At 43.2% G+C, this 21,084-nt stretch overlaps 2 protein-coding genes and 1 pseudogene across 3 annotated transcripts in view; 1 reads left to right on the top strand and 2 right to left on the bottom strand.

Moving 5' to 3' along the window:
- timd4 (T cell immunoglobulin and mucin domain containing 4) overlaps window positions 1-2,586 on the bottom strand; it is a 7,640-nt gene extending 5,054 nt beyond the window's left edge. The window contains exons 1-4 of the mRNA XM_034607327.1: window positions 2,463-2,586; window positions 1,424-1,602; window positions 1,139-1,301; window positions 39-107 (exon numbers count right to left, since the gene is read on the bottom strand). Of these exons, the coding sequence (XP_034463218.1) occupies window positions 39-107; window positions 1,139-1,301; window positions 1,424-1,602; window positions 2,463-2,535 (484 nt within the window). The 5' untranslated portion in view covers window positions 2,536-2,586. The remainder of the gene's footprint in view (window positions 1-38; window positions 108-1,138; window positions 1,302-1,423; window positions 1,603-2,462) is intronic.
- Window positions 2,587-3,938: 1,352 nt separating this feature from the next.
- On the top strand, window positions 3,939-9,352 carry pgap2 (post-GPI attachment to proteins 2). Of its 2 annotated transcripts, none has more exons than XM_034607329.1 (6): window positions 3,939-4,225; window positions 5,442-5,679; window positions 6,765-7,014; window positions 7,159-7,265; window positions 8,218-8,326; window positions 8,673-9,283. In XM_034607329.1, the coding sequence occupies exons 2-6, from the start codon at window positions 5,512-5,514 to the stop codon at window positions 8,801-8,803; spliced, it is 765 nt and encodes a 254-aa protein (XP_034463220.1). In that variant the 5' UTR covers window positions 3,939-4,225; window positions 5,442-5,511; the 3' UTR covers window positions 8,804-9,283. The 2 variants fall into 2 exon arrangements, with proteins under 2 accessions (XP_034463220.1, XP_034463219.1); XM_034607328.1 differs by having other exon boundaries at window positions 3,940-4,225; window positions 5,511-5,679; window positions 8,673-9,352.
- A 917-nt stretch (window positions 9,353-10,269) lies between these two features.
- Window positions 10,270-11,377, bottom strand: LOC117774722 (annotated as a pseudogene).
- Between the last annotated feature and the right edge of the window lie 9,707 nt (window positions 11,378-21,084).

The following is a 21,084-nucleotide window of genomic DNA, read 5'->3' as shown; positions in this document are numbered from 1 at the left end:
CAGCTAAAGATGTGAACCTGATGAATCCTTCGTCTGACCTGTGGAGGCCGACGGCTCCAGGACTTGATCTGTCACCGTCGTTGTTGGACGAGATGTTGTAACCGGAGCTGAGAATGAAACCAGATTAACTCATGAAACCAGATTAACTCATGAAACCGGATTAACTCATGAAACCGGGTTAACTCATGAAACCAGATTAACTCATGAAACCAGATTAACTCATGAAACCGGGTTAACTCATGAAACCAGATTAACTCATGAAACCAGATTAACTCATGAAACCAGATTAACTCATGAAACCGGATTAACTCATGAAACCAGATTAACTCATGAAACCGGATTAACTCATGAAACCAGATTAACTCATGAAACCAGATTAACTCATGAAACCGGGTTAACTCATGAAACCAGATTAACTCATGAAACCGGGTTAACTCATGAAACCAGATTAACTCATGAAACCAGATTAACTCATGAAACCAGATTAACTCATGAAACCAGGTTAACTCATGAAACCAGATTAACTCATGAAACCAGATTAACTCATGAAACCAGATTAACTCATGAAACCGGGTTAACTCATGAAACCAGATTAACTCATGAAACCAGGTTAGCTCATGAAACCAGATTAACTCATGAAACCAGGTTAACTCATGAAACCGGATTAACTCATGAAACCAGATTAACTCATGAAACCAGGTTAACTCATGAAACCAGATTAACTCATGAAACCGGGTTAACTCATGAAACCAGATTAACTCATGAAACCAGGTTAACTCATGAAACCAGATTAACTCATGAAACCAGATTAACTCATGAAACCGGGTTAACTCATGAAACCAGATTAACTCATGAAACCAGGTTAACTCATGAAACCGGATTAACTCATGAAACCAGATTAACTCATGAAACCAGGTTAACTCATGAAACCAGATTAACTCATGAAACCACATTAACTCATGAAACCGGATTAACTCATGAAACCAGATTAACTCATGAAACCAGATTAACTCTAACGTCACGTTAGATCAAAGAGCAAATAAAGGAGGAGAAAGTCAACAGACGATGTTAAATATGTTTGACAACAGTGGAGACATTGATGGGAGACAGAAGTAAAGACGTGTGTCATTGCTCTCACCTTCCACTACTCTCAGGTTCATGATCACCTTCTTGTCGTTGAAGATCCCATCGATGTCGACCCTGCAGCAGTACGGCCCGCTGTCGGCCCGCCGCACGTTCTCGATGTCCAGGTCCATCTGTCCGTCCAGGATGTCCCCCATCAGCCGGTAGCGGTCCTCCACCTGCAGGTTCGAAAAATACATATATTGTATATTTTCTTTCGCTGATGAAGACGTGACGTCGTAGAGACAGAAATGAAGAAGTAGAAGAGGAGACAGAATCACATGACATGAGGTCACCTGACCTTCGAGACGACGCCCTTCTCGTCCGTCTGCACCAGGATGTTGCTGCACCAGAAGGTTCCACAGCCGCGGCCCCAGCAGACACGACTCAGACCCAGACGCTGCACCGAGTACTGACAGGACAGGGAGGCCACGCCCCCCTCGGGCACCTTGAAGCAGGAAACGGGCCAAAACGGTCCGCCTGCAGCAGACACACACACGTCACACATGTACACAACAACACAGACACACATACGTCACACATGTACACAACAACACAGACACACATACGTCACACATGTACACAACAACACAGACACACAGGAACATACGTCACACATGTACACAACAACACAGACACACAGGAACATACGTCACACATGTACACAACAACACAGACACACAGGAATATACGTCACACATGTACACAACAACACAGACACACATACGTCACACATGTACACAACAACACAGACACACATACGTCACACATGTACACAACAACACAGACACACATACGTGACACATGTACACAACAACACAGACACACACAGGAACATACGTGACACATGTACACAACAACACAGACACACACAGGAACATACGTGACACATGTACACAACAACACAGACACACAGGAACATACGTCAGACATGTACACAACAACACAGACTCACAGGAACATACGTCAGACATGTACACAACAACACAAAATATAATCAATCAATCAATCGAATTTTATTAGTATATCCCATATTCACAAATCACAGTTTGTCTCATGGGGCTTTAACAAGGTGAGACGTCCTCTGTTCTTAACCCTCAACAAGGGCAGAGGATGTCTCACCTTACACAGACACAAAAAAGACACAAAACAACCACAAAGAGAGAAAACCGTCATATTTGTCTGTTTGGTTTTTGTAGTTTGTTAATCAGTGTTGAACATGTGATGAAGATGAAGTTCGTCTTCACTCAGCTCGAGAGCTTCTCTAGAACAGTTCACACTGTTGTGATGTCATCAGACTGTGATGTTATTAGTTGTGATGTCAGCGCTCTGTGTCTCACCTGACAGGACGAAGAGGAAGATGATGAAGGTCTGAGGCGATGGACAGCGGAGAGACGAGACGGCGGCGGCCATGCTGTGTGTGTGTGTGTGTGTGTGCGTTGTCTAGATAGACAACAACACAGTGTGACTCTGTGATGGAGCTGTGTGTGGGGTCATTGAGGGAGGGGAGAGAAACACTGTTTCTGTGTGTGTGTGTTTCTGTAGTTGTCAGAGCCAATTTTGGTTCAATACCATCGTTGTGAGGACATTTTGGTCGGTCCTCACTTTTTCAATGGACTGTTTGACAGTACAGACTTAGTTTTAGGGTTAGAATCAGGTTTAGGTTAGAGTTAGGCTTAGGTTAGGGGCTAGGGAATGTATTATGCCAATGATTGTACTCACTGAAATAGAAGTACAAACGTGTGTGTGTGTGTGTGACAAGGACACTAATATTATCAAAGGGGAGGGGCCCGCGACGTATTTTAGAAGTTGTGAAAGTGGACAACCCATCGACACAGTGTGACATCATCCAACAAAACACTGCAACCACCAATCACACGATCACAGATTTCTGCTGTTCTACTAAAGGAAGGAGATACTGAGGACAGAAGGACTTTATCTGTCTGTGACACACACACACACACACACACACACACACACACACACACACACACAGGGACTGACTGTGTGGAGATGTCGTTGCCTCACAGTCGACTCATTATTCACATCAAATATTTCTTCTCCAGTTTTTTCTTTGGAAACTAAGAATCAGACGATTTCATTGGAAAATGTAATAATTTGACCACGTTTCACTTTGAGGAAAAAAGTGAAATCAACTTTATTTAAACTTTTCTACCTGAAGCAGCAGCTGGATGAAAGTGAGTCTGATGTGTGAGTGAGAACATGAGAAAGTTTCCTCCTTCTCTCCCTGAACGTCTGTTCTCTGTGACTCTGCTGAGTGGGTTCCATCTCCTGTGAGAAGAACTGACTGAGAGTCAGCTTCAACTGTCACAACCAGCTGCAGCTGAAGAGTGAAGCTGAACTGAGATCAGTTAAAAACACTCTGAAGTTATTAGAAACCAGAGTTTATCTCCAATATTCAGCAGGAAACTTAGAAACATGAAGAATTCTGAACAGAGTTTGGTGGATTTGTTACAGCAGCAGCTCTTCAGGGTCAAGAAGCAGAGGATCATGGGTAATAACCACGACACAGTCAACACATTGATTCACTTCATCAGACACAGAGACCAGCAGAGTTCACCATGTGTGGCTGCAGGGGGCGCTGTTCATCAGTGGTTTTGTATTAAATTGTATTATATATATTTGGGTTAGTATATACATCAATATGTATATATATTGACTTTTCATTTTAACTCTCTTTAGAAGACAGAGAGAGATCAACTGTGATTTTTATTTATAAGTTATATAACTTGTTTTGGTGAAGGAAGCTCATTTTCATTAGAGGGACTTTTATTCTGAAGATTGTTGTGTCCGGAAGTTGTTCGCCTGGTGCCGGTGACACGGAGCTAAGTCCGGTGGTTCCATCCGGTAACGTTAAAGTAACGAGAAACAAAGTGTGTCCGTCCGGGTGAACAGGTGACACCGGATGTGGAGGCGCGTGGAACTCATTTAAAGTCACATTTAACGCTGGAGACAAGCGGAAGTACAGGCGGCTGACGTTAGCTAACTATGTGGTGACGCTAACAGGAATAGCTCGAGCTCACGGGGGCTGAATGGCGTCGAGGCGGAGCACCTGGTGGAGTCGACCCGGGCAGCAGTGAAGGTGAGCCCGCTACGAGCCCACTGTCAGCCCCGGAGCTACCTGTTAGCTGTTAGCTGTTAGCCTCGGAGCTACCTGTTAGCTGTTAGCCTCATAGACTGATGGTTGATAACAGTTCAAACTAATGACACAGGTAACTCGCTGGTTAACAGTTGACGAGTCTGAACTGATCTAATGCAGATAATCCACCCAGTTACAGGTCCTGTGTCATTAACACGAGAAACGTTCTCTTTATATATTCAGTTAAACTAAACCAGGTAATAACCTGACCCAATCTGAGTAATCTCCATAGTAACCTGACCCAATCTGAGTAATCTCCATAGTAACCTGACCCAATCTGAGTAATCTCCATAGTAACCTGACCCAATCTGAGTAATCTCCATAGTAACCTGACCTAATATGATTAATCTCCATAGTAACCTGACCCAATCTGAGTAATCTCCATAGTAACCTGACCCAATATGATTAATCTCCATAGTAACCTGACCCAATCTGAGTAATCTCCATAGTAACCTGACCCAATATGATTAATCTCCATAGTAACCTGACCTAATATGATTAATCTCCATAGTAACCTGACCCAATATGATTAATCTCCATAGTAACCTGACCCAATATGATTAATCTCCATAGTAACCTGACCCAATCTGAGTAATCTCCATAGTAACCTGACCTAATATGATTAATCTCCATAGTAACCTGACCCAATCTGAGTAATCTCCATAGTAACCTGACCCAATATGAGTAATCTCCATAGTAACCTGACCCAATCTGAGTAATCTCCATAGTAACCTGACCCAATATGATTAATCTCCATAGTAACCTGACCCAATATGATTAATCTCCATAGTAACCTGACCCAATATGATTAATCTCCATAGTAACCTGACCCAATCTGAGTAATCTCCATAGTAACCTGACCTAATATGATTAATCTCCATAGTAACCTGACCCAATCTGAGTAATCTCCATAGTAACCTGACCCAATATGATTAATCTCCATAGTAACCTGACCCAATATGATTAATCTCCATAGTAACCTGACCTAATATGATTAATCTCCATAGTAACCTGACCCAATCTGAGTAATCTCCATAGTAACCAATGTACTTCCCAGTGGACAGTGGTGGAGTTGCTTACTGAAATGATGAATTGATTGATCCAATAGTACTGACTAATATTGTGAATAATGTAATAATCATTATATCTACTTGTGCAGATGCAACATTGAAAAATGTTGTAATGAATTGTGGGACATTGAGTTTTTCCTCTGGCGTCCTCTGACCAGGATGCTCCAGGGCCCATACGGCAGCCTGGACCGGGACCGGCCCCTCATCCGGCTGCCCTTCACCAGCTTCGCTGTGGCCACGGTTCTGCTCCCGCTGACCGGCCTCATCGCCTGCCTCTTCATCTCACTCGTGTACCACTATGAAGACGCTACGTATACACACTGTCACGTAAGGGATCACCACACACTGTGATAAAGATCACGTCTCTACTTCCTCCACAAATGAAACCAAAGTATGTTAAATCTTGGTGATGACATCATGTGAGTGGAGCCGTGTTTCTGCCCATACACTCGACCAATCAGGAGTCAGTCTCAGCTGTCAATCATGATGTCTCAGCCTGTTTGTCTCAACACAATCTGTGTGATAAGAACGACCTGAATCAGGATCAAGGATCAGGATCCACCACCAAGATCAGGCAAAGGGACTTCCTCCGGGGAAGAAGTCAAGTCAGTGACATGAATTGATGAGACATTATTTATTTGATGTGATAAGGATGGAGAAGAGGAAGTAGAACCCCAGAAGGTTTATGACCTGTACTATAGCCCGCTGCCAGGGGGCGATCAAGGCACTTTGGTTTAACTTCAGGCAGCTCTCATGTCGTTCATCTTTATTAACAGTTTCAGATCTTGACCACCTGGAAATTGTTGCTCTTGATTTTAACGTGTTGTGTGTTTGGTTGCGTGTTCTTTCACTTGTTGATGTATAAATAGTTTGGTTGCTGATGAATTATGGAGCTTTTTTCCTTTCTTTATTCAAGAGCGTGGTCTTTCAGTTTGAGTGCATGACTTGTTGAATTTATGTTCAGATTGTGTATTAGTTTTCATTAAAACCCTGCCCTGGCACTCAAATAGCCCCTGTTTGCACTTAAATGAGCTCTGCTTCTGCTCAAACTGTGTGTTTGCACTCGGATATATTGTTGCTCGCACGTATTTCCTGCGCTCCAGCTTCAGCCCTTCTCCGCACTCTCCATAAGGAATCAGGATGTTTTCAACGTGATTTAATGGAGACGACAAATCAAGTTCTCCTGTTTTGATGTTTATCATCAGAGTAGTAATATTTAACAAACATTATATAGTAGTGTGAGCAGCTTTAAGAACAAAGTGTTTACTAATGTTCTTCATTTGTTTTTCATGTTGTATATTTTTATATTTGAATTAGATTGTTGGTCATTATGTTTCAGCTCGTTTGTTATTTTCAACAAAGAATAAAATTGAAGTTGAAGTTAAAATATACGTCTTCTTTTCACCAACCAGGTGTCAAACTACCTCCCGTCCATCAGCGCCGCCATCAGCCGCATGCCGGAGCGCTACATCTGGCGCTGTTGCATCGGCCTTCACTCTGCACCACGCTACCTGGTGGCCGTCGCCTATTTCAACTTCTACCGCAGCCGCTTTGCCAAGAGGCTCCTGGAGCTGCTGCTCAGCGGACTGGTTCTCCTCTGCAGCCTCACCGAGAACACGGGCCTGCTGCTGCTCACATACGTGTCGTCCACGGAAACGTACAGTGAGTACGACGCGGTCAGCTGACCCAGGTCCTCCAGTCAGGATTTAAAAGGAGAGAGATCTAACATGAGGTTAATGCCTCGTTTCCACTGCGAGGATAATCTTTTATCATCGACTCATCAGAACTCGTACTGTTTCTCTGCAGGTCTCCATAAAAACGGATTCATCGTGTTTGCAGTGAGCTCGCTGCTGCACATGCTCATTACGTGCTGGCTGTGGCAGGTGATCAGGAGATACTGTGTGAACCCAGAGGTAAATTAACTTTTCACTGTCTGATGTAAGAGTTATTATCAGAGCTTATTTTACTCTACCAGTTAAATCATTGTGAAGGTTTATTTTTACATGAATTGTGAAAATGAGTTCTACGTTTGCGTTGCTTTAATATTCGACGGCAACCAATCAATTTCCTGCTCGAGACCCACAACATGGGCGACCATTTCAACAGCTGTCATGGCTGACCTTAGAGAACAGGGTGATTCCCCACCTCCATAATCAATCCTCCATTCTGACATTTGATTTCAGATAGACTGTGTATATGATAGTTTTGAAGGTTGTTTTATCTTCATGTTAATTTATTTTAGGATAATAAAATTATTTATTATATCAATAATTAATACCTTGACGTATTTGTATTGATATACTTTATTTATAGATATGATAAACATTCTGTGGACATAGAACTACGTCAACCATCAGGACTGTTTGAAGCAGTGACGACTCCTCATCTGTGGGGGGCGCTGCAGGCCAGTGCGTGCTTCATAACCACACAGCAGGGTTTTATTGCTCTGGTGGAGGAAGTTCAGGTCTCAGTGTGTTGGAGGTTTGAGGACATTCAAGTATAATATTATTATTATATATATTATATTACATAATAATAATTCTCCAGGAGCTTCACTCGTCTCCAGTTGTTAAACTACAGCGTCTGGCTCCAGATGTTAAACTGTAGTTCAGGTTCTCTCACTTGAGCAGCACATGGACAATCAAGTTCCCAATTTAACATCTGACTCAAACTTTATTTTGGTTCTTCCTTGTTTCAGTCACACACACACACACACACACACACACTCTGTGGGGTTAAACTCTTAAACCATCAGACTCTGAGCAACAATAGTAATAATAAGTAATAAAGATATGATTGAGTGAATTTTGTTGCTCATGTTCAATTCTCTCTGTGTCGCTCTCTCTCTCTCTCTGTGTTTCTCAGGAAGTGACATCATACCAATGGAAGGTGCGTCTCTTCCTGTTTAACGTCAGCTGTTGTCTGGCTGCAGCGTACTTCTTCAGACGCCACAACAAGTTCTGTGAGACCGGAGGTACGACTCTAAAGTTCAGATCATGATCAAGTGTCTGTTGATTTTCAGTTCAGTCAAAGTTCCACTCAACACATGAAAACCACTTCATCTCTCAGACGCAGAGCCCAACACAATTTATCACCAGTGTGGCTGCAGGGGGCGCTGTTGACAGTGTTGATTTGAAAGATGTCAGTGATTCTGCAGCCTCAGAGTTTTTAAGAAGCTAAAAGTTAAAGAATCCATCACCTGCAGATTATCGGTTTATTTTTTTCAGCAACTGTCAAAATGGTCAGTCAGACTTTCATTCTTCAGGTTTCCAGTTTCAATTGATGAGACAATACATTTGTCTGTCGCTCTCTCTCTCCAGTCTACACCCTGTTCGCCCTCTTTGAATACCTGGTGGTCTTCTCCAACATGGCCTTCCACATGACGGCCTTCTGGGACTTTGGGAGCAAGGAGGTGATAGTGGCCACGCCCCCTGAAGACAAACGATACTGAACTTAACCTGAAGCCTTTAGTCAGTTCGGACGTCGAGCGGATTCCAGCGACAGACTTGATGCTCTGCAGAGTTAACGTGTTGTTCGTTCTGTCATCTGATCACAGCAGCGGATTTATCATTCATTGTTTTCATGGACTGATTAATTCTCAGCATCGACCTAGTGTCAGTGTTTAACACAAAGTTCTGAGACGAGACTTTAAACGACAACAATATACTCAACATGAATCTTCTTTAATGATGAGTCGATGGTTATCTCCTGTTCAGCAACACAGCAAGTTAACCAAGTGACCTGTGTGTGTGTGTATTTTTATATTGTATGATATGGTATACTTGTGAGGACCATTTTAAGACTTATAGACTTTACAGAGTCAGGACCTTTTTGGAAAGTGAGGACATTTTTGGCCGATTCTCACTTCTTCTCCGAGGCTTGTTTGAGGGTTAGGACTTGGTTTGTGTTCAGGTTAGGTATTTAGTCAGATGGTTAATGTTAGGGTGAGGGCTGCGACTATGCATTATGCCACTGATAGAAGTACAAGAGTGTGTGTGTGTGTGTGTGGTGTGTGTGTGTGTGTGTGTGTGTGTGTGTGTGTGTGTGTGTGTGTGTGGTGTGTGTGTGTGTGTGTGTGGTGTGTGTGTGTGGTGTGTGTGTGTGGACCTTAAATAATTTATTTTCTCAAAGACGGTTTCTGTTCTCATCGCAACATAGACTCTAACAAGTTAGCAAGCTAGCAGTTTGGTAACGTCAAATGGAAAAGATGTGACTGTTCAGAGGTGTTATTAACATTTTGAAGAAAATCTAAAATGTAAGCTAACTTCTTGACATCCATTGTTTCAGCAAACAGGAAGTTAGCTTTGTTACTGCGGCTCAGTCCATGTTTGTTTATCAGGCGACTGTCGAACGTCTTTCATGCATCACATTCAGCTTTTGTTCAAGAGTCAGAAAAGCTTCAGCTGGAGACGAGGGACAGGAAGAGGAAGCTGATATCCTGAACTGAAGAGAATCACAACAACGACACAAACCAAGGGTGACGTCCACCTGATGATGCTCGTCCTCGTCCAAACGCTTTAGTTCTGCTTCTAACTGCACATGTTTGGTAGATTTTCTGTACAATAATAACGTGACATTTTCAGGAGTGTTTGTGGTTTAATTACTGAATCGCTTGACAACATAAAAGCTACTTCATGGTTTGAGGAAGTTGTTTGTCTGAACAGGAGCAGAGACCTGATGGAGGTAGTGACCAGGCTGTTGCGCCAGCAGGGGGAGTACTTAAAGTGCTGCTTTAGTAAAGGTTCTAATCTGATACAAATAAAACTACATTTTTACATCAAACGTCACAGGAAGCTCCACAACCTCTAAACAGCTGTTCAGGCTGACGGGTCCCTGCATTGAGACGCTCCCTCACATCCCACATCGGGCAGTCGTCCTAACAACAGCTGGACAGTATGATGGAAGACAAAGACCAGATCTGTTTTTAACTTTTCATTTAATTTGTTATCAGCGAAGATGAAGATGAAAACCACAAACCCCCAAATATCTTTTCGTACTTGTACTCAGCCAAACACACCTGAAGCACGGTAGTGTTCGAGTCACATGGTCTGTTTCTGTTCCCGTTTCTTTCTGCACCTGAACACAACATCCTGCGAAGCTGCTCACATTTCAAACACTTTCACTTTGTCGTCTTAATTAAATTCAGGTACTTTTACAAACATAAGACATTTTCAATTTTCAGTCTCAGTTTCTGCACAAAATCATATCTAACCCGTCGTCTCCCGTCGTCCCTCTGGGTCATGTGGGGTCATGTCGGGTGGAGGCCCTACAGCAGGACGCAGGGCCTCTTGGTGACGGTGGGCTGCGGGTTGAGGAAGGCCCTCACTGCCTCGGCGAACACGTCCTTTATACCGTCCTGGTTGAGGGCCGAACACTCCAGGTAGCGGATGGCTTGGATCTGGCGGGCGAGGGCGGTGCCCTGCTGGTTGGTGATGGGCGACTGGTTCTGCTCCTTCAGCTTCTTCTGAGTGTCTGCGTCGTTTCGGAGGTCGCTCTTTGTGCCCACCAGGAGGATGGGCACGCCAGGACAATGGTGAGACACCTGACGATGGAGATAACGATGGAGCCCAGTGAAGATGGAAAAATTAGTTCAACATTTAGAAAAGCAACAAATAGCTTAGCATAAACACGTGAGACTTAACATGATGTTTTTGACCTCTGACCTCTGGTGCCACTTGTGTTTGATGTTCTCGTACGACGCCGGGCTGGAGATGGAGAAGCAGACGATGAAGACGTTGGTCTGCGGTAAGACAGCGTCCTCAGCCGGTCGTACTCTCCTGACCTGCCGTGTCCCACAGGTTAGACTGATGGTCCTGCCGTCCAACGTCACCTGAATGCACCACACACACACACAACAATCAGTGACTGTATACTGAGACGATCAACAGACACACACACACACACACACACACACCTGGCTGCTGTAGTTGTCAAACACAGTTGGGATGTACTCTTTGGGAAATGCTCCAGTGGTGTAAGAGATGAGGAGGCAGGTCTTCCCCACAGCACCATCACCCACAACCACACACTTTTATAGTCTGCATGGTGACCCTCTGACCTTCAGTGACCTGCGGCACAGACACACAGACACACAGACACTATCACAGGTTTGAATTGAATCAAACCAACTTTATTTTGTTATCAGAAGAGAGAATGACCTGAGTTTACCTTCGGAGCGTCTGATTGGTTGATTCTTGCTGCTCCAGCTGCAACAGACGCTTCAGTTTCGTTGAGTTAACACAGTTTGTTCAGAAACACGTGACGTCCCATCGTCTCACTGCAGAGACAGAGACAGGAGGAAGGTTTGTCTTCTGTCAGTATCTGTGTTTATGGAAATGATCTGCAGAGGAAAACGCTCTCCAAACAAAGCAGAGATCTTATCCTGTACCACACACACACTTTCATACACACACACACATACTGTCATAATCACACACATTCAAATACACAGATTTGAATGTGTGTGTGTGTGACTCAGTGTGAATGAACTAAACTCAGACACTATTTACTTGTTTATGATTTTCCATCATTTTTTCATCTCTGTTAACTTTAGCTGCAGCGTTAGAGGTGGAGTTAGAGTGTTAGAGTCTCTCAGGTGGAGTTAGAGTGTTAGAGTCTCTCAGGTGGAGTTAGAGTCTCTCAGGTGGAGTTACAGTCTCTCAGGTGGAGTTAGAGTCTCTCAGGTGGAGTTACAGTCATCTCAGGTGGAGTTAGAGTCTCTCAGGTGGAGTTACAGTCTCTCAGGTGGAGTTAGAGTCTCTCAGGTGGAGTTAGAGTCTCTCAGGTGGAGTTACAGTCTCATCAGGTGGAGTTAGAGTCTCTCCAGGTGGAGTTAGAGTCTCCCAGGTGGAGTTAGAGTCTCTCAGTGGATGTTAGAGTCTCCCAGGTGGAGGTTACAGTCTCTCAGGTGGAGTTACAGTCTCTCAGGTGGAGTTTCAGTCTCTCTGGTGGAGTTACAGTCTCTCAGGTGGAGTTACAGTCTCTCAGGTGGAGTGTACAGTCTCCCAGGTGGAGTTAGAGTGTTAGAGTCTCTCAGGGGGAGTTAGAGTCTCTCAGGTGGAGTTAGAGTCTCTCAGGTGGAGTTAGAGTCTCTCAGGTGGAGTTTCAGTCTCTCAGGTGGAGTTAGAGTCTCTCAGGTGGAGTTAGAGTCTCTCAGGTGGAGTTACAGTCTCTCAGGTGGAGTTACAGTCTCTCAGGTGGAGTTTCAGTCTCCCCAGGTGGAGTTAGAGTCTCTCAGGTGGAGTTAGAGTCTCTCAGGTGGAGTTACAGTCTCTCAGGTGGAGTTAGAGTCTCTCAGGTGGAGTTACAGTCTCTCAGGTGGAGTTAGAGTCTCTCAGGTGGAGTTAGAGTCTCTCAGGTGGAGTTAGAGTCTCTCAGGTGGAGTTACAGTCTCTCAGGTGGAGTTAGAGTCTCCCAGGTGGAGTTTCAGTCTCTCAGGTGGAGTTAGAGGTCTCTCAGGTGGAGTTACAGTCTCTCAGGTGGAGTTAGAGTCTCTCAGGCGGAGTTACAGTCTCTCAGGTGGAGTTTGAGTCTCTAGGTGGCGTTACAGTCTCTCAGGTGGAGGTAGAGTCTCTCAGGTGGAGGTTAGAGTCTCTCAGTGTGGAGTTACAGTCTCCCAGGTGGAGGTTACAGTCTCTCAGGTGGAGTTAGAGTCTCTCAGTGGAGTTATACAGTCTCTCAGGTGGAGTTTGAGTCCTCTCAGGTGGAGTTTGGAGTCCTCCTCTCAGGTGGAGTTAGAGTCTCTCAGGTGGAGTTACAGTCCTCTCAGGTGGAGTTAGAGTCTCCCAGGTGGAGTTAGAGTCTCCTCAGGTGGAGTTAGAGTCTCCCAGGTGGAGTTACAGTCTCTCAGGTGGAGTTAGAGTCTCTCAGGTGGAGGTTTAGAGTCTCCCAGTGGAGTTAACAGTCTCTCAGGTGGAGTTAGAGTCTCTCAGGTGGAGTTAGAGTCTCCCAGGTGGAGTTAGCAGTCTCTCAGGTGGAGTTACAGTCTCCCAGGTGAGTTAGAGTCTCTCAGGTGGAGTTACAGTCTCTCAGGTGGAGTTTGAGTCTCTCAGGTGGAGTTTGAGTCTCTCAGGTGGAGTTAGAGTCTCCCAGGTGGAGTTAGAGTCTCTCAGGTGGAGTTACAGTCTCCCAGGTGGAGTTAGAGTCTCTCAGTGGAGTTAGAGTCTCCAGGTGGAGTTACAGTCTCCAGGTGGAGTTACAGTCTCTCAGGTGGAGTTAGAGTCTCTCAGGTGGAGTTTCAGTCTCTCAGGTGGAGTTTCAGTCTCTCAGGTGGAGTTAGAGTCTCTCAGGTGGAGTACAGTCTCTCAGGTGGAGTTAGAGTCTCTCAGGTGGAGTTAGAGTCTCTCAGGTGGAGCTTAGAGTGTTAGGTCTCCCAGGTGGAGTTACAGTCTCTCAGGTGGAGTTAGAGTCTCTCAGGTGGAGTTAGAGTCTCTCAGGTGGAGTTAGAGTCTCTCAGGTGGAGTTACAGTCTCTCAGGTGGAGTTAGAGTCTCTCAGGTGGAGTTACAGTCTCTCAGGTGGAGTTACAGTCTCTCAGGTGGAGTTAGAGTGTTAGAGTCTCCCAGGTGGAGTTACAGTCTCTCAGGTGGAGTTAGAGTCTCTCAGGTGGAGTTAGAGTCTCTCAGGTGGAGTTAGAGTCTCTCAGGTGGAGTTACAGTCTCTCAGGTGGAGTTTGAGTCTCTCAGGTGGAGTTACAGTCTCTCAGGTGGAGTTACAGTCTCTCAGGTGGAGTTAGAGTCTCTCAGGTGGAGTTACAGTCTCTCAGGTGGAGTTTGAGTCTCTCAGGTGGAGTTACAGTCTCTCAGGTGGAGTTACAGTCTCTCAGGTGGAGTTAGAGTCTCTCAGGTGGAGTTTGAGTCTCTCAGGTGGAGTTACAGTCTCTCAGGTGGAGTTAGAGTCTCCCAGGTGGAGTTACAGTCTCTCAGGTGGAGTTAGAGTCTCTCAGGTGGAGTTACAGTCTCCCAGGTGGAGTTAGAGTCTCCCAGGTGGAGTTAGAGTCTCCCAGGTGGAGTTAGAGTCTCTCAGGTGGAGTTTGAGTCTCTCAGGTGGAGTTAGAGTCTCTCAGGTGGAGTTAGAGTCTCTCAGGTGGAGTTAGAGAAAGAAGACGACAGGAGCAAAGTGTTTGGATCCATTTTCCTTTTCTCTGCCTCAGTTTGTGTTTCAGTGTTTTAGAGACGAAGACGAGAAATGATTTGAATGTGATGAGAACATTAAACTGAAGAATAAGATAAAATTGCTGTAGTTTCTCTCCAGATGTCTGGATCAAGAAAGTGGTTCAACCCAGACTCTGGGGACACTGACCCTCCCTCCCTCCGTCAGCTGATCTCACTCCTGCTGGAAGCTTCGACCTCTGATCTCACAGGGATGAACAGTAACATTTAGTCAAGTACAGTTAGTACATCTGTGTCATACTTTCATCTGAAGACACCTCGTACTTTTACTACATTATCTGACAAGTTACTTTAAAGTGAAAGTATGATTTATAAAACACAGTGTTTAAGCTTCATCAGATCGCGTGTCACTTTAACGTAACATGTATTTCTTCACGATTATTACACTTAATAGATGAATTAAGAAAACAATCCCCACATTAATCCACCATGAAAACAGTAAGTGAACTTTCCTGATAAAACTAGTGTATTATTATCAAATGTAATGTGTCTTGTATTTCAGTGAATCACGTATTGGGGCACTTTTACTGAAGTAACCGATGTGGATACTTCTACCCTCTGACCTGTAATAGGGATTTACAGTATTACTCTGATATTCTTCATTTCTCTTATTGTCTGTAACCTTTCACAACCTCTTACAGATGTTTACCTTTATTTTGAAAACCTCAGTAATTTTCTTGAACAGCTGTTTATCAAACAAACGAGGGACAGCAGCTGATTCATTTACAGTTGCTGGAGTTGATGAAGGACCACACACACACACACACACAGACACACACACACACAGACACACACACACACAGACACACACACACACACACACACACACACACACAGGTTATATTGAAGTTAACATGCAGAGATGAAAGAACGAAATAAACGTTTTAAGTGTCGAAACAACGTCTTTTGAAACTGACATTTTTCAGACATTGTAACAAAAAGGAAACTTTCTGTGGTTTCCTGTTGAAACGCAGCTTCAGGACTCTGAGACGTGACCGAGCTTCACTTTGAACTGACTCATGATTTCATTAAGGAGAAAGATTAGATGAAAATTTAATAAATCTATGAAATTTATGACTTTGTGTTGACAAATTAAAAACTAAATCAAAATCCTGTTCTGTGAACTGCTCAGTCACACTGTGCAGCTCCCACAGTCGCCCCCTGGTGTCTGGCTGTAGTATAGGTCATAAACCCCTCCTCCTCCATGTCAGCAGACGGGACATGGACCGAAATAAAATATCAAAGTAGACGTTAAACCTGGACTTCGATAACACGGCTCCAATCCACGATTACTACGCTGACTGCAAATGACATCACCACCACTAGATGGCAGTGTTTGTATCTGAGATATTTTGGCTTCAATCTGGAGGAAGTTGAAACGTGTGGTTGTCTGTATTTACAACCACTATTTAACAACCAATCAAATGTCTTCACAACAACAATGCTGTTCATTTCTCTTTCAGATTCGATGAACCATAACAACGCTGAGAGCCAATCAGAATACATCCTGGACACATATCGTAAACCATAGATCTGTGTTAAACTGACTCTATTGAACATGAAGACGTTCGATTCTGTCTCTGATATCAAAGTAGGAAACGTTTCTGCGACGTCTGACTGAATCAAGCTGATCCAGATCTGCAGTGAAACCAGCAGCTGTGAGGGAACGACTCTGCTGGGACAGAGAGAGGAAGAAGAAGAACACAGAAAAGAGGAAGAAGAAACCGTAACGTGCTGAAAAGGACTGAACCAGTCATTGTGTAAAAGCTGTTTCCTCTATGTGCAGCTGTTTTATTTTAATAACAGTTAATCATTAGTTCTATTTAAATCTGAGGCTTGAGAATATTTACATGAATCAAAAGGGAAACTTACAGGACATAAAACGTCACTGTATCAACGACAGAACTGAGACTCTGCTTCAGAATTAGTTTGAACTCAAATATCCCAGAATGCAGTGAGGACGCTGTCGTAGAGCCGTCATGTCCAGTTGTTGCTCCGCCCATCATCATTCTCTGTGCTCTGTGATTGGATGTTTGCTATTTGAATGCAACCGGAGAGTTGTAGTAAGTTTTCAATCTAACAGACATTTATCCTGTGTGATGATTCAACCTGTTGGCTGATGGGAAATGAAGTCTTAACAGTGTGGCTGCCGCCTCTTCGGTGGTTTGACCGCTCAGCGTTTCAGGAACTAACAACATCAGTGGCTCGGTCCGGTCAGCTGTTTGTCTCCTCGCTTCATCAGGAAGACTCTCCTGAAACCCACAGAGGAACTGATCCTGCAGCCGCAGGCTTTTCACATTATCACAACCACGGTGGGAACGATTCCACCTTTCAGGAAAAACTGACACAACAGAAACAGGACCAATTCCAGCTGCTCCTCACAAACACTGAAACATATGAAGCAAGGCAGCAGTGATACCTCCATTTTAAAACACCAGCAACCAAACACAGACAATAATGGACCAAATCAGGACTAAATATTGTACCAAACCAGGACTGAATATTGGACCAAACCAGGACTAAATATTGGACCACACCAGGACTAAATATTGGACCAAACCAAGACTGAATATTGGACCAAACCAGGACTAAATATTGGACCAAATCAGGACTAAATATTGGACCAAACCAGGACTGAATATTGGACCAAACCAAGACTAAATGTTGGACCACACCAGGACTAAATATTTGACCAAACCAGGTCTAAATATTTGACTAAACCAGGTCTAAATATTTGACTAAACCAGGACTAAATGTTGGACCAAACCAGGACTAAATGTTGGACCACACCAGGACTAAATGTTGGACCACACCAGGACTAAATGTTGGACCACACCAGGACTAAATGTTGGACCAAACCAGGACTAAATATGTTAGTCTGATTTTATCTAACATGAAAAATGACTCATGTTAGAATAAGAAGTTGAAGCAGGAAGTTGATCTGTAGACTGTGAACTTTAGGTTCTAACTTCAGTTTGTCTCAGCCGTGGTCGTCATGTCTCCATGACGATATCATTACTGCTGACCTCCATGTTTACTGGTCGACCTCCTTCCCCCTGATCAACGTTCAGACGCTGAAGAGGAACTGCTCTGTGTTGAAACTGAAACAGGAAGTGTTTGTCCACTGCTCTGTTCAACCAGCAGCCAGAATATTATCATCATCACTATCATATAAACACAAGTGTTATTTTTGAAATCTTTTTGTTACTGTATTTATCTTATTATTACTATTGTCTCTCTTTAACAGAGTTTCCCACTTTTTGAATCGTTAGTCTTGTATAAACAGTTTGACAGTAAATATGTTGGATATTGTTTCTCTTCATGTCCACATTTCTCTTTGTTTTACTCTGACATATTATCATATTCTGATGATTTATGAGTTAAAAGCATCTAAAATGTTGAAGGTATAATGTGTAATAATAATAATTAATAACAATAATATTAGTAATAATAACAACACTAATAATAATAGTAATAAAAAAGAATCCTGTTGTATTTCCCTGTAGTTTTTCTATAATATCTATTTGTTTGTGTCTCACACATTGATTCTGTTTCATTTTATAACAACTGTTTCTGTATAGAGAGTTTATGATACAAGTGACACACACACACACACACACTCACAACCTCACACACACAAACACACTGGGAGTGGTCGCACCTCATCTCCAGTTTCCTGAAGCACTGTCAACACACACACACACACACACACACACACACACACACACCCACACACACACACACACACACACACACACACACCCACACACACACACACACACACACACAGGTAACTGATCCGCTGAAGATCGATCAGCTGATCCGATAAGATCAATAACCTGCTCAAAGTTTTGCACAGAGAAAACACACACACACACACACACACACACACACACACACACACACACACACACACACACACACACACACACACACGGATCCGAATCAAACACTCACCATCAGTCCTCTCCGGACACAGCTCCACTCAGTCCCGCTGCGTGTGTCAGAGTGACAGAGTGTATATGTGTGTGTGTGTGTGTGTGGAGGGAGGGAGGGAGGGGGGGGGGGCGAGAGGGCTAATGAGGAGGAGGAAGTCCGAGAGAAGAGGAAGTGGGTGTGTGGGTTCCTGTACTCATATCACTGTGAGGACCATTTTAAGCATAGACTTACAGTGTGAGGACATTTTGACCGGTCCTCACTTTTATCTGTTAGAGTTAGTTAGAGTTAGAGTTAGTTAGAGTTAGAGTTAGTTAGAGTTACAGTTAGAGTTAGAGTTAGTTAGAGTTAGAGTTAGAGTTAGTTAGAGTTAGAGTTAGAGTTAGAGTTAGAGTTAGTTAGAGTTAGAGTTAGAGTTAGAGTTAGAGTTAGTTAGAGTTAGAGTTAGTTAGAGTTAGAGTTAGAGTTAGAGTTAGTTAAAGTTAGAGTTAGTTAGAGTTAGAGTTAGAGTTAGTTAAAGTTAGAGTTAGTTAGAGTTAGAGTTAGTTAGAGTTAGAGTTAGAGTTAGAGTTAGAGTTAGTTAGAGTTAGAGTTAGAGTTAGTTAGAGTTAGAGTTAGTTAGAGTTAGAGTTAGTTAGAGTTAGAGTTAGTTAGAGTTAGAGTTAGAGTTAGAGTTAGTTAAAGTTAGAGTTAGTTAGAGTTAGAGTTAGAGTTAGTTAAAGTTAGAGTTAGTTAGAGTTAGAGTTAGAGTTAGAGTTAAGTTTAGGTATTTAGTTGTGATGGTTAAAGTTAGAGTAAGGGTCTAAGAACTGTAATGAGTGTCCTCACTGAGATAGAAGTACAAACATGTATGTGTGTGTGTCGAGTTTCTCACATGTTTAAAGAACCAATCAGATGTCAGCATGTCAACCAACATTAAGCCTCGCCCACCACTGGTTTGTCACTTCATAAGGAGACAGGAGACAAGGAGACAGGAGACAGGGACAGGGGACAGGAGACAGGAGACAGGAGACAGGGAGACAGGGAGACAGGAGACAGGGACAGGGACAGGGAGACAGGAGACAGGGACAGGGACAGGGAGACAGGGAGACAGGAGACAGGGACAGGGAGACAGGAGACAGGAGACAGGAGACAGGGAGAAAGGGAGACAGGAAACAGGGAGCCAAGGAGACAAGGAGACAGGGACAGGGGGACAGCTAGAAAGGGTACTGGTCTCTCTTTTTTTATTTTGAAGTTTCCCTCCATGAATATGGACTTCCTGTCAGCTGACGCTGATCTGAGCTGCACCTCCCCTCTCTGGCCACAGGGCGGCGCCATCAGAATGCAGCTTCATAGACCTGCTGAAAATAAGAAAACCAGAAGAGAGGAAAGAAAAGAAAGATGTGAAGAAGAGAACCAGAAGAATTCTGAATTTATTCAACTTCATGATGAGTCTGAAACTTGATTGTGATAGAATCAATTTGATTGATTATCAATATGCCATTAATCAATAAAACACAAAGACAATCAATGTCAAGTTGATGGATGAAGTATCACATCTACTTATGGTCCATCGTATGAAAAGCTCCGATTCAGGAGGATTAGAATCCAAACCTTGTTTTCATCGGAGTTTAGTCTGAGGTGATTATTTCAGTGATGAGCTCTAAAGCCTGAAACTTTGTATCTTACAAATGACTGGGAGGTTGGAGGGTTTCCTGCTCAATGCATCACAGTCGAGGTTAAGATTCTTAATGGTTTTTCTTTGAAGGCATCTGGGAAAACACCAGTTTGAAGGATGTGTTTATAATGTGAAGCTCTTGAAATACTGTTAAACACCAGCCTCAGGGAAACTGTAGGTCCAACACATGAGGTGGAGGAGTTCCACTCAGAGTCTGACAAAGATCACTTCATGTGGTGAAGCATCGTGTTCACAGGATTCGTTCAGATGCTCCAGAGCTCCCAGCATCCTGTTGGTCAGTAATCCTGACCGGACGTGTTGCTCTGTTATAGGAGGTCATGGCTTCTTTATCAAAACGACAGTGAACTGCGAGTTTTCCTCCACTTTCCTTCAGCTGCTCCACAGATTCTCTGTTTTACACTGTTGTTGTTTAACATGAGGAGATTCTGCTGATTTCTTTCTAACCTTTAATGGATCAACACTATTTAACAACAGGGTCGTGACTGTTTGTTCACTTGATCTCATCATGTCATAGAACTGAGCTTCAGCCTGATCATCAACGAGTCTCCATACAGTGAGATAATATTATATTAAAACACGTATTCTCTGTATTTTATTTAACGATATTTTCATTTCTTATTATCTCATTTTATTTCATGTATCTATTTTCATATTATTTTACACTTCACCTCAAAGTTTATCTTATCTTATCTTAACTAATCTTATCTTCATATACAACAAATATTGTCAAATAAAATCATCAGATTCTTTATATATATATATAACAAGTTGAGAACTGTGATGTTTGTTGACTAAAATGACTAAAATGATCAAATAAATACAGATAAATCGTTAAATAAATCCTGGATTATTAATAAACTTAATAAAGTTTAAATATAGACGTTTTTATTCAAATTAAACTCTGAGTGCTTGTTTTTCCGCGGGTCCGTGAACGCGCAGAAGGCGGGTC

Source organism: Hippoglossus hippoglossus, chromosome 14 (assembly GCF_009819705.1).
Source record: "Hippoglossus hippoglossus isolate fHipHip1 chromosome 14, fHipHip1.pri, whole genome shotgun sequence".
Taxonomy (NCBI): domain Eukaryota; kingdom Metazoa; phylum Chordata; class Actinopteri; order Pleuronectiformes; family Pleuronectidae; genus Hippoglossus; species Hippoglossus hippoglossus.
Note: the sequence above shows the minus strand (reverse complement) of the source record. Positions and strands in the feature narration are given on the sequence as shown.

Excerpts from the sequence above, each read along its gene's own strand:
- pgap2 (XM_034607328.1), top strand. The coding sequence starts at position 5,512 with ATGCTCCAGGGCCCATACGGCAGCCTGGACCGGGACCGGCCCCTCATC. Across the intron at positions 7,015-7,158 it reads GTCGTCCACGGAAACGTACA|GTCTCCATAAAAACGGATTC; the intron begins GTGAGTACGACG and ends GTTTCTCTGCAG. Across the intron at positions 8,327-8,672 it reads CAAGTTCTGTGAGACCGGAG|TCTACACCCTGTTCGCCCTC; the intron begins GTACGACTCTAA and ends CTCTCTCTCCAG.